General features: G+C 34.0%; 1 protein-coding gene and 1 non-coding gene across 2 annotated transcripts in view; both read left to right on the forward strand.

Annotated features, from left to right (window-relative positions):
* LOC134793005 (protein tiptop-like) overlaps positions 1 to 15125 on the forward strand; it is a 371990-nt gene that overhangs the window by 348976 nt on the left and 7889 nt on the right. Inside the window, exon 4 of the mRNA XM_063764519.1 lies at positions 7001 to 7145. Coding sequence (XP_063620589.1) covers positions 7001 to 7145 — 145 coding nt within the window. The remainder of the gene's footprint in view (positions 1 to 7000; positions 7146 to 15125) is intronic.
* On the forward strand, positions 5242 to 5318 carry Trnat-ggu (transfer RNA threonine (anticodon GGU)). Its single transcript has one exon. It is a non-coding gene; the product is annotated as a tRNA-Thr (tRNA).

Genomic DNA, 15125 nt, shown 5'->3' on the forward strand with positions numbered 1-15125 from the left:
TAGCTCCATCTCATGAAATAAAAAAGGAAAATACAAATCTGTAAGAAGGAATTTATTACTACATTTATAATTATATAGAAAATACCTAAACCAAACACAAGTTAATAAAATAGTCTACTTCATTTAGCATAACACCATCCCTATTATCCTCGCAATTTAAAAAGTCGTATGTTGTTATGAAAGTCGTATGTAGTTGTTACGTTTTAGCTTAGCACGGTAGTATTGAAAACAAATCGTCATGTTTTTTCCAAATTCTACTGAAGTTATCTGTTTACTACAAGTGAAAAGTGATTCCACTGTCCTTGGTATGAACTAAAATAACTTCTGCACCACTTCACGGCACATGAATATATTTTTAATTACAAAAAAACGTTGTTTTTATAAATCAATTTAGCCATTTGTCACTGACTGTCATCTCGGTGGTACTGAGATTGCCAATCGAGCAGTTTGTAAGTACCGCCTATCGCGGGGTAGTTTGCGTTGGGTCATAATTGAGCGGACAGAATACTTCCATGTATAGCATTTCGCTGCATTACCTACAGTACCAAAATTTAAATACCCCGCAAAACAAATTCGACATCCCGTCACCCAATTAGTCTTTCACGATTTATGCACCTACATCGTCGCGTGCGCCGACCCGATATATCCAGCAACCGATTGAGATCGATCCGTGACTTGTCCCAATTTCATTATTTAATTACACTTCGATTTTCACTGATAACGTTTCGACAATTAATTTTGGTGATATTTTTCTTGTGGGATTCTGTGAGGCTTAAAGATTTTTGTTTGTTTGTCATACCAGAAGGAGTATTTTGATTGTAATAACAAAGTATGAATTTGATCTAATTTTGTTACGGATATCATCTGTCAGTGTTAGAAGAGATATTTCTTCAACCAAAAACGTCATTTTTGACATTGAGAGATCATATTCATAACAAAATTTAGATTAAATTATTATTCTGTTATAATCCTATTTGCCTCCAGGTGTTTGTAGTTAAGCTGATAGTGAGATTATAGATTACCTATCAGTCTATTAGAATTGTTACATACATATACGGCAGTAAACAAAAAAATCTATTATCTAATTTTATTATTACTAATCATATGTGTGGATATGCCAAGGTCAAAGTAGATAACACCATTTAAAGTCCGATAGAAACTGATTGTTAATATAAGGTTAAAGTAAAACCCAATAGTTACAGACAAAGCTGCACAACAAAATAAAAACATAGCAGATGTAGAAACCAAGCTTAATCAAATTATAGACAGTATCCTCATACATTAAGATACGCCCCCTTCATAAAATATAATTATGACCACTACAATGATACATGTACTAATATCTCATGCAATGGAAACAAAAAACATAGTTAAGTGCCTCAAGCAAATTACATGTGTAGTTCTGCATAACATGGGAAGGATGTTTAGCGTTTAGCTATACCTTTTAACATGTTTAAAAAACAATCAATACATTTCTTGTATAGGGATCACTCGTCCTATCTCTCTGTCCGTTTGTCACAGCCAATTTGCTCCGAAACTACTGGACCAAATGAGATCTTCCAAAAATTCAGACATCTTTAAAAATCGAACTACACCTAACTATTAGCAACGTCTAATTTACCTATCAAAATAGCGGCTACAATTATTTGCGATTATTTACGCGTCTTCATACCTAACAATTATTTTATCTTTGACTCGTCCAGATAGTTAAAGGTCCAGAGTATCATTATTGACAAAGAATTAAGAAAAAACCGTCTAGCTTGCGTAAAGTCGGATTTTATCCAATTACAAATCGTCCTACAAATCGCCATCTACCATAACTTTACTATCCATGAAATTATAGATTATCTCCAAAAAAGTACACTACGTTTCCATCCGGTGTCAATTTTAACTGTAAATTTAAAAGATTCTCATTTATTAGCATTTCTTTAGTGACTTAAGATGTTTCCAAAATGATTGTATTGCTTTCTTATCGTGACGATTTCACGGCAATTCCGACTTTCGTCATTGTTCTGATTGTGCTCCGTCATTCTGTGGGTGATTGTGGCAAATCAGTTACCTTTCTAAAGAAATCTGGGTTTAATGGTACTGGAACGATCTTAATTAGGGTATTAAGGTTAGTTGTCAATAGAAATAACGTTAGTTTATGGTCATTACAATTCGTTGAAGTTTTAGAATCTAAAAAGATTTAAAGTTTAACTTATAAATTTTGATTTGGTTTTAAAGTTTGGAAAATTGTATTTAAGGGCCCGTTTTCAAACTAAATGGTTAGGTACAATAAAACTTACGCTTGCCAGTACGAAAAATTGAGTAAAAGACTGCAATCTCGCTGCAATCCACTACTTCTTGCGAACTTATTTCCAACTGAATATAACTTAACTAGATATTTTCAAATCGAGAGTGAATTTTATCCGAAAACCTAGATATGCATAGACCATTCTTCATTCGTCGCTTACTTCAGTTTGAGATTGTGGTCAAATCTTTAGCCTTTCCCAATAAAAATAAAATAGTTTTCATATTGCTACTATTGTATTGCTTAGTTTGCTATTGTATAACAAAGACATAAATAATAAAGGCAATTTTGTGTTCAAAAATATAGAGAAATGTACTTCATGGCCAATTATTTATTCCTGAAATGAATTATAAAATAAATGACGATTTACAAAATTTAATTTTTTGGTGGTTGTTTCTGCAAACGCAAGTGTTCGCATAAATCGGCGCAGTTTTTAAACCCTAACCCTTGAAACTCGAGACCCAAAAACCTCTGTCCGGTGTGGTCCGCTTATTTCACTGCCCACTGGGCCGGACCGGCTAATTGATTAAAACGCAGCGTGTCAATCCTCGGCCGCGGGCGATGCACTGATCAAAGGATGCTGCAACTGACTCAGTTGCAGGGAAACAAAGAGATGTCATGTCAGGCAATTATGCGTTTTGAGGGTTTAGATTTGGACAGTGATATCTAGTGGTTGAAGGAGGGGGGGGGGGGGGGGGCTCCAGTTGGTAGTGACCCTGCGTATAATGCATGATGATGATCTTGCCTGCTCGACTTTGTTATAATAAAGAAATTATGTATTTTTTTTTGATTTTTTTTTTGTCTCAGGTTAGAAAATCCCGATAAGAGCATTTATATTTGTGTTCATCAAGAATATTTTTCTCTGAGTTATGGATTTTATCTAACTAGATATGTATTTATCTTTACGTATTAACGTGATTAATAAGTGAAAACTTACAATAAAAACTAACCTAAAATTAAAACTACCTACAAAACTAAAACTAACACTTAAAAAACTAAAAATTTATGTCTAAAAAAAGGGCCCGTTAATTTACGTTACGTTAATTTCATATAATGTTAAGTAGGCATTTTGATTTGTGTTATTTTTAGTACATAGTTAGGTACATAACAATATACAAATTATGAAATGAAACACACGTCCTAGGAGTCTCACTTTTTCACGTACCTTTACATGGCAACTTAATGAATACTTACAAATGTATAGTAAAAGACAATCAATCGCTTGTAGACTACAATATTCACTTAACGGGTTATCGCTGTTTTTTTTTTTCTTTTTTTTTCAATTTATTTGGGACAAAAAACAGTAACACACAGGGTTCAAACACAGAAATAGAGTACAAAGGATAATAAAGTGTGAGACCAACAACATCGTCCACAGATTACTAGATTACCTATTGATAAATCTACAATGTATATAGCGCAAGGTAACAATATAAATGATGTATGTAAAAATTGTAAAAGTAAAATTAACAAAGATAAGATTACAAAATAGGTTTGTGGATGCAATTACAAATACATGTCGTGAACAAGTATCGAATAAGCTTCACCTGTAACTCTTTAGGCGCCAAGGACGCAAAAACGTGCAAAAGCTCAACCTTATCACCTCGATACCGGCCATCTGCCTCTGATTGATACGCTGATAACGACAGCTATCAACAAGGTCATTGATCAAGCAAAAAACATCTCTATGGCAACGGGGGAATTGTCAAACAACAATGACTCATTGATCACCGATATGATCGTGACAGTTTTTTTTATTCGATTTATACACTTTCTATAGTTTTTTGATAATGAAACTTTAAGTCTGATGACGGGACAATACTTTTTTGTAAAATAAATGATGAGCAGGATTTTGAGTCGATAACGATGACACCTTTTTACACTTACAAAAAAATTACGATGTTCGTAAAATTTTTAAGTTTATTTTTGAAGCAGATATTTTTCCGGAATCCATTACATCTTTTCCATTTAATTTATAATGTTTTTCATAGTTACCTACTACCTAGGTTGAAATCCCGATAATGACAGTTGTTTTTGTGATGAGTAGGGACGGATATGTATACGTTCCTTACATATGGATGTTTTCTATGTATTATTTTTTTTTTTTTATGAAATAGGAGGCAAACGAGCAGACGGATCACCTGATGGTAAGCGATTACCGCCGCCCATGGACACCCGCAACACCAGAAGGGTTGCAAGCGCGTTGCCGGCCTTTAAGATGGGAGTACGCTCTTTTCTTGAAGGTTTGAAGGTCGTATCGGTCCGGAAATACCGCTGGTATTTGACAAACGGTCTGGTCTATGGGTAGTGACCCTGCCTGTGAAGCCGATGGTCCTGAGTTCGAACCCGGTAATTTATTTGTGTTATTTGTTCCCGAGTCATGGGTGTTTTCTATGTATATAAGTATGTATGTATATACATCGTCGCCTAGCACCCATAGTACAAGCTTTGCTTAGTTTGGGGCTAGGTTGATCTGTGTAAGATGCCCCCTAATATTTATTTATATAAATGGCGGATTTGTACTCTCATGAATAACTAGTTTATGTACGTACATGTCATTGCGCTGCACTTTCTAACTATTAACATAAACCGTCAGCTACAAATGTATGGATCCACGTATCAGACGCGGACGTGAGAGTCATTGTGCTGTCGGTGCGTGCGCGCACAATGTGACAGCGTTATCGCTGCTGTGACGGTTGTCCCGTGGAAATTATTAAGGGTCTGGGGTGAGAAGACTGGTGCATGTGTGTTCTTTTAGTGACAAACAAGAACATGGTGTAAGTGCTAGACTATAAAGAATACTACAGGATATTTTGAAACTACTTTTTTTTTATCAAGCAGAACGTCTGCGAGCGATGGCGATGCTACAAATTTTGAAATTAAATGAGTATGCACCTCCCTAAGGCGTGTTGACAAAAGGAATGGACAGATTTGCACGTTTCTGGTAAGCTTCGGTAGCTCAGTTGGTTTAGAGCGATTGGACCGGTGTTCCAAAAGGTCGCAAGTACGAATCTTGCTCGAAGCGGTTAATTTTTCAATTTTTCCTTTAGTTACAAATTTACATTAAAGATATAGTCCAGTGGGGCAATGCTCAGATATTTTAACTTTCTTAATAAACGATTTTTTTTTATATTTATTGTAGTATTGATGTTTTCTATATGTAACTCAGTATTTACAAACCTTGAGCTTGCTGTGGGACTAGGTCTATCTATGTAAAATTGTCATGTAATATTTACTTAAGCTCGGTATTCATTCATATCGGTAGTTATTGAATCGATTGTCATGAACGAGGAAAGTTTAGTGTAGAAGAGACTATCGATCGATTTATCTTCGGAATGATGTCAGTGATAAGGAATAATTGATATGCGATGAGTAACGATCAATCAATCATTAATCATGTTTGCGCAACACTTAGTCGCTGTTGATTGCGATGTAGGGATCCTTAGGAACCTTTTTTACCTGACTTACTGCAAAAAGAGCGACGATTCATTGGGAATGTATAATTATACATTGTGAGTATTGTGACGTTTTCAACTAAAAAGTACTACATTGTGGATTGTCGATAAAGTTGACTTCAAATTCAGTCTTTATGGAAAAATCACCTTATTGACAAGCGACATTAAGTACCCTTTTGGTGGAGAATGGCACAATTACTTAGAAATGAAAAGTCCGTTGCAGAGACAAACTTAGTTGGGCACAGTAGAATTTTAGATCAGTCCAAATGAAAAAGTATTTCCGCCTTACATAAGACCACACACATTATGTTACTTAAATAAGTAGTTATACATTCAGACCTTTCCTAACTTTTGTATCAAGGGCGATTTCCATTTTTTTTAATGTACAGTCTGCCGACAAAGCTTAAATAGATAGGTTGCTGTAAGTTTGCCTGAACTCTCGCCTTTCCTAGGATGGTTCATAGGCTGCATTAAAACCCGTAAAAAAAAAATGTTTTCTATAAATTCAAAGTGTCCGCGACCCGCATGTGACCCTTTTTTTAGTCACAATTGCCGTCATCTACATTTTTGCATCCGGCATGAAAAAACAATTTCTGTCCTTCTATGAACGGAACTCTAATTCTTATTTTATCGGCACATCACACATTTTTATTAGTAGGTACCTACAATAACATTAAAATCTACTGAGCATTATTGAATCTTAAGTCTTTGCATTAAAGTTCAAAATATATCAGTCCACAGTGCCAATGATGCATTAGTATTGCAATAAACGGATAGTGATATCTTTTAATTTAACCTAAATATAATTTGAAGTGTCTCCTTTATCGTGATGTATTACTTTGTTAATAAGGAATATAAGCCTAGTGTTTTCCGATACGTGATTGTGATTATTTATTGATGATAAAGTTATAAAGGAAAAAGCGATACCTATAAGACACATTTAAGTGCTTAGTAATGGAAAATATTGCAATATTATACTGATAAATGTGATTGTGTCTACTTCACTGTAACGTCCCCGTTCGGTATATCTGTATATCATTAGCTGTTTCTATGTATATTCAATTTTATTCTCATTATTTTTAAAATTTTAAATTTTAAAATTAGTAACTTATAAGTTTATTTTTTTTTATTCGCAATGTTTTTTTTTCTAACCAGACTCATTTTGACAATTGAGCATCGCGAACGCTTGAACTCGTTCCTTCGGCCATTTTTAGCGATTTGAAAGGCCTAACAACCTTCTCTCTTGTTCCAGAAGAAGCCACCAGCCCGGACGGCGTGAAAGAACGCGGGGAGGGGGACGCCTCCCCCGCGTCCCCCGCGTCGCGCTCCCCCGCGCCCGACGCGGACATCGAGCACAGCATACCCGCCACGTTGATTCAGGACCCTCATGCTGAGAGGTAAGTTCACCAAAACCTGCGTTTTTTGATGTGAGGTGGAGCAAGCGAGTCCTAGTGCGGAGGCCTCGTTCAAAATACCCAGCGGGCTCAGCACGGTTCCATTTTTATCGACTATCACTATGCGCGTCCCTTTCGCACTTACATACTTGTTAGAACGTGACAGGCATGGTGACAAGGGATAAAAACGCGACCGTGCTAAGCCGCCAGATCACAGACTTCCAACGAGATGGGAGGATGACATCAAAAATATTGCAGGCCCGATCTGGAGGAGAGAAGCGGCAAATCGGACTGCTTTGGAGGAGATTTGGGGAGGCATATGACCAACAGTGGACGCATACTCGCTGAGGAAGAAGAGAAAAGAGATAGTTTTTTGAAAAGTTACATAAATTTCAATGAAGAACTTTGCCAAAGAGATCGCCGCTATTTTTACCCCATTTGGTGTCAGTCTTTGGCTTCGTCGTCTCAGCGGTATTTAGGTCGACCAACTGTATCAGTTGACGCTTACATTTCCTATTTTTGTCCATAATTGGTCCCAAAATCTTTCGCCTCATTTTCCCTAGCATGAGCTTACTCTCTTTCTTCTGAGTAGGTGTCAAAGCCTCACATCATAAAGCCTAACCAATTTTATAACAAGGAAGAGTCAACGGTTCAAGGGTAAGGGTAGTCTTATTTTTACTTACCCGTGTGTTATATTTATCCCACCTTACCCTACCCACGGTTATATCGAAATTTTGAAATATAAGTCAACGAAAAGTAAATAACCCCACATACAAAGAACAATACTAAACCTTCAAAACTACTATCGATCATATATTTATCATTAAGATTGATTGATGAATAAATATCAATAGAAAACGCGTCAATTCATTTTACAACACTACATGATCATTAGTATACCTTAATCCATTGTATTAAGGTTGACAATACTACAGTTAACCATGTCAACCATGGTACTAACAGTACCCATTTAAGACCAATAATATACCTTATTTGGGTGACCACAGGGTTTAAGATAAGTAACTGCGTCGGTGGTACTCCCGGGTGTCCATATTCGTGTCCGATAGGTGGTCCCAAGATCACTCAGCACTGCTTAGTGGTCACTATAGTGATGTACCGTTCCCGAATATTAAAAACCACTACCACCAACCAAATCGTAGATCGATTCCCGAAACTATGAAAGGCTTATTATGTATAATTTCATAGGTAACCTAAGTTATATTGATATGTAAATACTTAAATATTAAAATAAAACAATACTGATAAATTTAGATTTTCCATAACAATCCGAAACGCATGAAGTTTAAATTTAATAAAAGTATGAGCTGTTCAAGTGGACAAAAAGAATTATAACAAGTATTCAGTAAAATTTCACAAACATGATTTTGTTAGGTACCTACCAATCGACACCGTACTCTTGAAAATGACAATCGCTTCAATAATTTAAAACACATTTACTACTTATCTAAACTAACTAAGGAATAACACTGAGATTTTTACCAATGCAGCTATCATAATCATTATTTCTTCGTTTGGGAGATCCCAGGAAGGGAATAAACTATTATTCTGAGAAATATGTCCATTTCACATCACTACAACTGACCAGTAACGATCCCATTGTTTTCCAAGATCAGTTGTCACCAGGCCTACACGTCCATTCTCCTTTCCCATTACCATTTCATCTATTCCACTACCTTCATCTTTATCTAAGTATACTTTAGGTACATTATCATCTGTTCTAACGTTACATTTAAATTGGTTCGTCTTTGAAATGAATGGAAGAAAGATAGTGACAGTTATTGTGTTCTTCACTAAAAATGATCTGGATTCACAATTTGACACTTCATCAATTCTTGTAGACGGAATGTTCAATCCTACTAATAATATTTATTATAAATGTATGGATGTATACTTGGACGGATGCTTTTTACTCAATTCTGCAAAAATAGACGAACAGATTTGACTAAATATGGGCAGCTTAAAACGAGGATAGTATATTTTCTGGAAATTTTCTAAGAGACGTATACTCGGACAAAGTGACTTATAACAATGACTGTTCATTTTTATATCGAGTAGCTGTCACGTAAAATGTTTGTAAACATTTTTTTTTTTGAGTTTTTGTACATTAATATAACATTCAAGTAATAAATAAGTTTTTGGCAAAAAAATCATTTTTGGTACAAGCTTTTATCGCCGACTGTACTTTTTTTTCCACAGGCAACTAATATTCATCGAGACAATTCTAAAAACCCCAAACACAATTAGGTTTCGTTGTTTTATCACAGAGTTCCTATGGCCACCTCCGGTCTCCATCATCAGATCAGCTCGATGACACCATAATATTGCATTGTCACCCGACTTACGTATGTATGCAAAATTTCAGCTCAATCGGAAACCGGGAAGTGGATCAAATTTAACTTGCAGATTTGATTACACACAGACAGACAGACAGACAGACAGACAACGGTCAGGTGAAAGTAAATAAAAGCAAAATCAGTAAAAGGTCAGCAGGTGTAAAATACGGTAAAACAAATCACATTTTTTATTAATTAAGTTCAACCAATAGAGACTTGAAGCTGAGGGGTATATGTAAATCAAAAGGAAAGATTTTTTATTTAGGAAATTATCAACTTGAGAGGGTGAAAAGGACGAAAAATTTTTCGATTTACACACGAGCAAAGACACACGCAAAGCTTGTATAATGAATATTATACTTAATGTTGGTAAGCAAAACGTGGCTCTGATGAATGCGATTAAGTCTGATCGATTGATGTCTACGAGTTGATAAGTTTATTATTAATTGTTGTTTAAGTACCGCTTTGTTTTTTACGATGTTTGATGTGGCAACTTTGAGATCCAAGTAACTATTCATATTTTTTTTCTTTTTTAGCGTAAAAACGGGATCCTATTACTAAGACTCCCTGTCCGTCTGTCTGTCTGTCTGTTACCAGGCTGTATCTCATGAATCGTGATAGCTAGGCAGTTGAAATTTTCACAGATGATGTATTTCATTGCCGCTATAACAACAAATACTAAAAACAGAATATAATAAATATTAAAGTGGGGCTCCCATACAACAAACGTGATTTTTTTGCCGTTTTTTGCGTACTGGTACGGAACCCTTCGTGCGCGAATCTGACTCGCACTTTGCCGGTTTTTTTTCTACTCTAGACATGAGGTAAATTAAATTGTAACCGACATCCATACCCGCAAGTTACAAATCCTTACTAATAATATAAATTGAAACGTGTTTGTTAACCTTTTAAGTAAACTGCAAGATTGATTTTTTATGCATATTGTCATATAATTATTTTTTGCAATTTCATCTCAGGGGGAGGGAAAAATGACACAGACAGAAGCGTGGAGACAAAGCCGCAGGCACTGCTAGTGAAATATTTTTTTATTCGATGAAATTAATGAATGTCATTGTTATTTTACCGTTTTTAAACAAAAAGAAGAAACATCTCAATCTAAAAGTAACCCAAGATTAAGTGGAATAAAGATCATTGACGCTGTCCTCATGTCATTAGAGTCTAGTTTCCCATTTGATCTTAACATTTTCACGCACAATGTCGCTGTCAACCGTGTGGTTAATGTATGTCCACACGTCGCATTCCTTTACAAACCAACATTGTTTTTCCTAGAAACATTTATTTAGTTTAATCAAATACATTTGAAGCTCCGTATCAAATCGCACGTCAGGTGCCATTGTCTCTTCACACTTTTATTGAAACAGATGTTGAATCTTATCCAATTCTTCATGATCTTTTAGAACAACATTATCGTCTTTAAATTTAGGATCATTTTTCAATGTCGGAGAGGGGTATTGTAACTGGTAATTTTCAAACCGATCAGAGAATAACAAACATACTGACAAAAATACATACTAATGATGTATTTTGTGTTACTTGTCTGTATTTAATTATGCTTTCTTGACATATTTCTCGATGTTTGCGTTTTGTCGTTAAATTAACGGTCAATTGAATAGAATTCCATTTAATATTCTAAACAGAGGTAGATACTAAGTCAGAGTGGTGATGGATTTAAAAGGTTAAAAAGAGTTTAACACGGTATCTTTATTTATTTCCGGCATTAGAAAAAACGTCACACTTTATATCGAATAACCTTTAATATTTCAACTTCAAACTGGGTGTTTAAGTTCAAATTTGAAAAAAAAAAACATGTAAGTATTAAAAATAAAATTAAATCTATCCTACATAGTGTTGGATATTGAAAAAAAAATATTGAGTAAGTAGATTTGTTATTTGTGTCAAATCAATCACAATAAAATTAACAATTATAAAACACAACACATGCATCTGCCTATTTTGCTTTCGACATATGTCTATGAATCCCAAATATCAATAACAAATCTTATTTGAATCACATCACAATCGTCACTATTATAATTAAGCAAAACATTTAAAAAAGCCTTATCTGTATCCGGTGAAACAGCAGGTGCGACACCAAAATGACAAATACAGTTTACAAAAGATGCATTTATAGAAATTCCGCTCTAGTCCCTTGATATAAGGAATATGTCTGGTGGTTTTATAGTTTTCAAAATGCAAGTGTGGCTTTGCCTAGGTGGTTCCGCTTTTCCATCAATGTCAATTAAGTGCAGTGAAGACACTTCATCAATCATGCATTCTGTTCTAATTCGACCCCGAGGGTCCATTGTTTAGAAATGTCCTATTATTTAGTTCGGGATATCATTCTTAGTTCAATTTTGAATGAAAAAACTACCTCCGAATGTCGATCGGGTTCGCGCTGTCATAAACTTTTTCTATTCACACTTTTTTCCTTTATTTTTGGAAGTGTTTGCTGTACCTACAAAATTTGTTATTGTGAGATGTTTAGTTGATTGCTTACTCTAATACAAAATATAGCTTTTTGACAGGAAATTTTTGGAACGAAAACCTAAAAGAAAAAAAAAACAGAAAACCTACATGTAATTAGTATTTGTATGAAAAGCAAATCGAGTAAAATCCATACATTAAACAGACACCCATAATTCTTTCAAACAATACATTGGATGGCGATGAAGTTAATTTATGTCACGGTGTTATAGGAAAATTAACATCTGAATAAATAGGAGGTAGATACAGGTTGGTACACATTGTATAGTGTATAGTTTACCTATCGAGAAAAAGTTTGTAATGGTAATGGACAAATTTTAATATCATGGGAAAAATTATCATTGACTCTATTCACTATCATGCGATTAAGGTAGCATTAATTCTTATATTTGGTAGTTTGAATTTATAAAACTTGAAAAAGGTGATCAAACGAAAATCAACGATATAAGAAATATGTACAGGTATCCACAACTTCTACAAGTCATATCAAAATGTAAAACTATAATGAGCTTACTACCTATTTAACTTTTAATTAATAAATTCCCTTGTTAAATCAATACGTTCCAGTTAATACAATTCTAAATTCCATTGCTTTTCTTATGTAAGGACGTATGTAAGTTACGTCATACCTTTGCTATTGTACGATTACAGACATTTTTCTGTATATATTTCAAACGAATAACGGTGAATACATACATTATCTAAATTAGCAGCCATGCTCATTAATTAGCTACATAGTTCATTTCGCTTACAATGGTAGCTTGTATGTAGAAAAAAATCTAAATTATATTCTTATTACGGTGTACCCTTATTTTATCGCCAAATTTTTTGCAGAATTTTGTTATACAAAAAATTATTCATAGAATAATCGAATCGCACATTTTTGTTACAATTAATTCTGTTTCTTCGATTATTCATTTTAAAGAAACATATTTTGTAACTTGATTAAAACTCAGAATATTTATTCAAAGATTTTTAAATAAAATAAAAGACTGACTGTAGAATTATTATTCATTGAATATTATTTGTGCGACACTACAGTTCACAGAATATTAATTTCAACAATTATTATTTTACAAAATTACCTTTCACATACTCGTAGTATTCATTGAAATTGCTAAAAAAGGAGTTTAGGTTACTTTAGAGCTACAACTTCTAAGAAAACGAACCCTTGCTGAAAAAGTGGGTTAGGTTAGGTTAGAACTGCGACCCCCAAGAAAACGAACGGTTGCCAGAAAAGTGGGTTAGGTTAGGTTAGAACTGCGACCCCCAAGAAAACGAACTGTTGCCTGAAAAATGGTTTAGGTTAGGTTAGAACTGCAACCCCCATAAAAACGAACTTTATCCATAAAAGTGGGTTAGGTTAGGTTAGAACTGCGACCCCCAAGAAAACGAACTGTTGCCAGAAAAGTGGGTTAGGTTATAACGGCAACCCCTTAATCGAATTCCTTCCAGAGAAGCAGATTGCGTTAAATTAAGGACTAAATAAATAAAATTCGACTAAATGACTATTCTGTATATTAAATTTTGGTGAACCGTATTTATAAGAAGTGACTTTTCTACAGATTGATGATTCTGTGAAATGAAATTACATGAACAAATTGTTTTTGAAACAAAACTAATATTATTTATTTATTTATTATTTATTTGGTGAAACATAACTAATCCGAACTAAAATTATTTGAAGTAAATATTCTATGTAAAGATTATTTTGCGATTTGAAATTTCTTGAAAAATTTTCTGTGAAACGAAAATCTGCAGAAAAATTTACGGCAAAATAAAGGTAAACCTCTTATTACCTATATTATGCTGGTATTTTAGATAGTAGTATCTAGATTTAAAGTTATGACTATAATATATGATGTATTTGTCATTCGTATGACCATGACGACAAATTATCCCTGACTAAGTAGTTGCCCGATATTACGAACTTGTTTTCATCAATTAAATGATTAATTACACTGATAATTGAACACGTCCTCGTGTACCTTTATCTTTAGCATGTCCATAATCAATCCATATTCATCCAATCCATCAAAGGTATTAACTTCTATTATCTGTTAATCTCGTATCTACTGCTTTAGTAGGTGACAGAGACGTCTGCAAACTTAATCATTATAAAAAATATCTGAACGAGGAAAATAAACAAAATATGATTTACTTCGCAGGGTTCATACCTAAGTTGTTTTTCCTTAATCATTCAGATGAAAACAGTTATCCTTCGAGGTATTTTTGGATAATATGTATGGATAATAATATTCGTGGTATCTGCCTCAATTGTTGTTGGATAGATAAAAGTATTTAAAACTATGACATTTAGTATTTTTTTACACTTAACCTTTATGTCCGTTTGTAAAATTATTGGAGTTTGGTAGATATTTTTAACGTGTATCACAGGACTACATTTCTTCTGTTTAACCTGATCAATTGGATGCTTCTGAAAATTGCCACGTTATCTATTGTTTTCCACATTACCTACCATAAACATTTAAAAATTCTTATTAGATTCTAGTAAACAGTAGAATTTTTCCTTCTACTTTTATTCAAACGTAAATATATAAAATAAATTGATCTACAAAAATACTGCTGAATAAAAAATTAACCCAATTTCAACAAATAAATTTAGTTTCACCATTAGCATTATCAGCATTAATATTGTCCAGAATTTCTAAATGGGTATCGTTTGGTGCGGTAATGCAATATTTCATGATGAGTTATTACTGTATTTGGGACCCTAAATAATGATGTTGATGATAATAAGCGGGGGCTGCCCTGTGGACTATTACCGTGAATTAGGGTAAGGTGTCTGCTGAAACTGTCATGTTTATAATTTTTAAAATCCCACAATACTTTTTGTTGCTTGAAACATTTACTGCTGTAAATAATGTTAATATGACAGTTGGATAGGATAGTATGACTGGCGAAATCAATTTTGTGCTAATGATAGGTAATACATACAATAAAAATACTCTTGATTGCACACTTTAATAAAAGAAAAAAATACATACAGCAATTTAAGCAAAAGTACTCGCTAAAAATCTTTGTCTTCAAGGTAATCATAAGGTAGCTGATGTTAATAAAATGCATGTCAGTAGGTTGAATCAATGCCTAAATAAAAGAATCC

This window comes from Cydia splendana, chromosome 8, assembly GCF_910591565.1.
Source record: "Cydia splendana chromosome 8, ilCydSple1.2, whole genome shotgun sequence".
Taxonomy (NCBI): Eukaryota; Metazoa; Arthropoda; class Insecta; order Lepidoptera; family Tortricidae; genus Cydia; species Cydia splendana.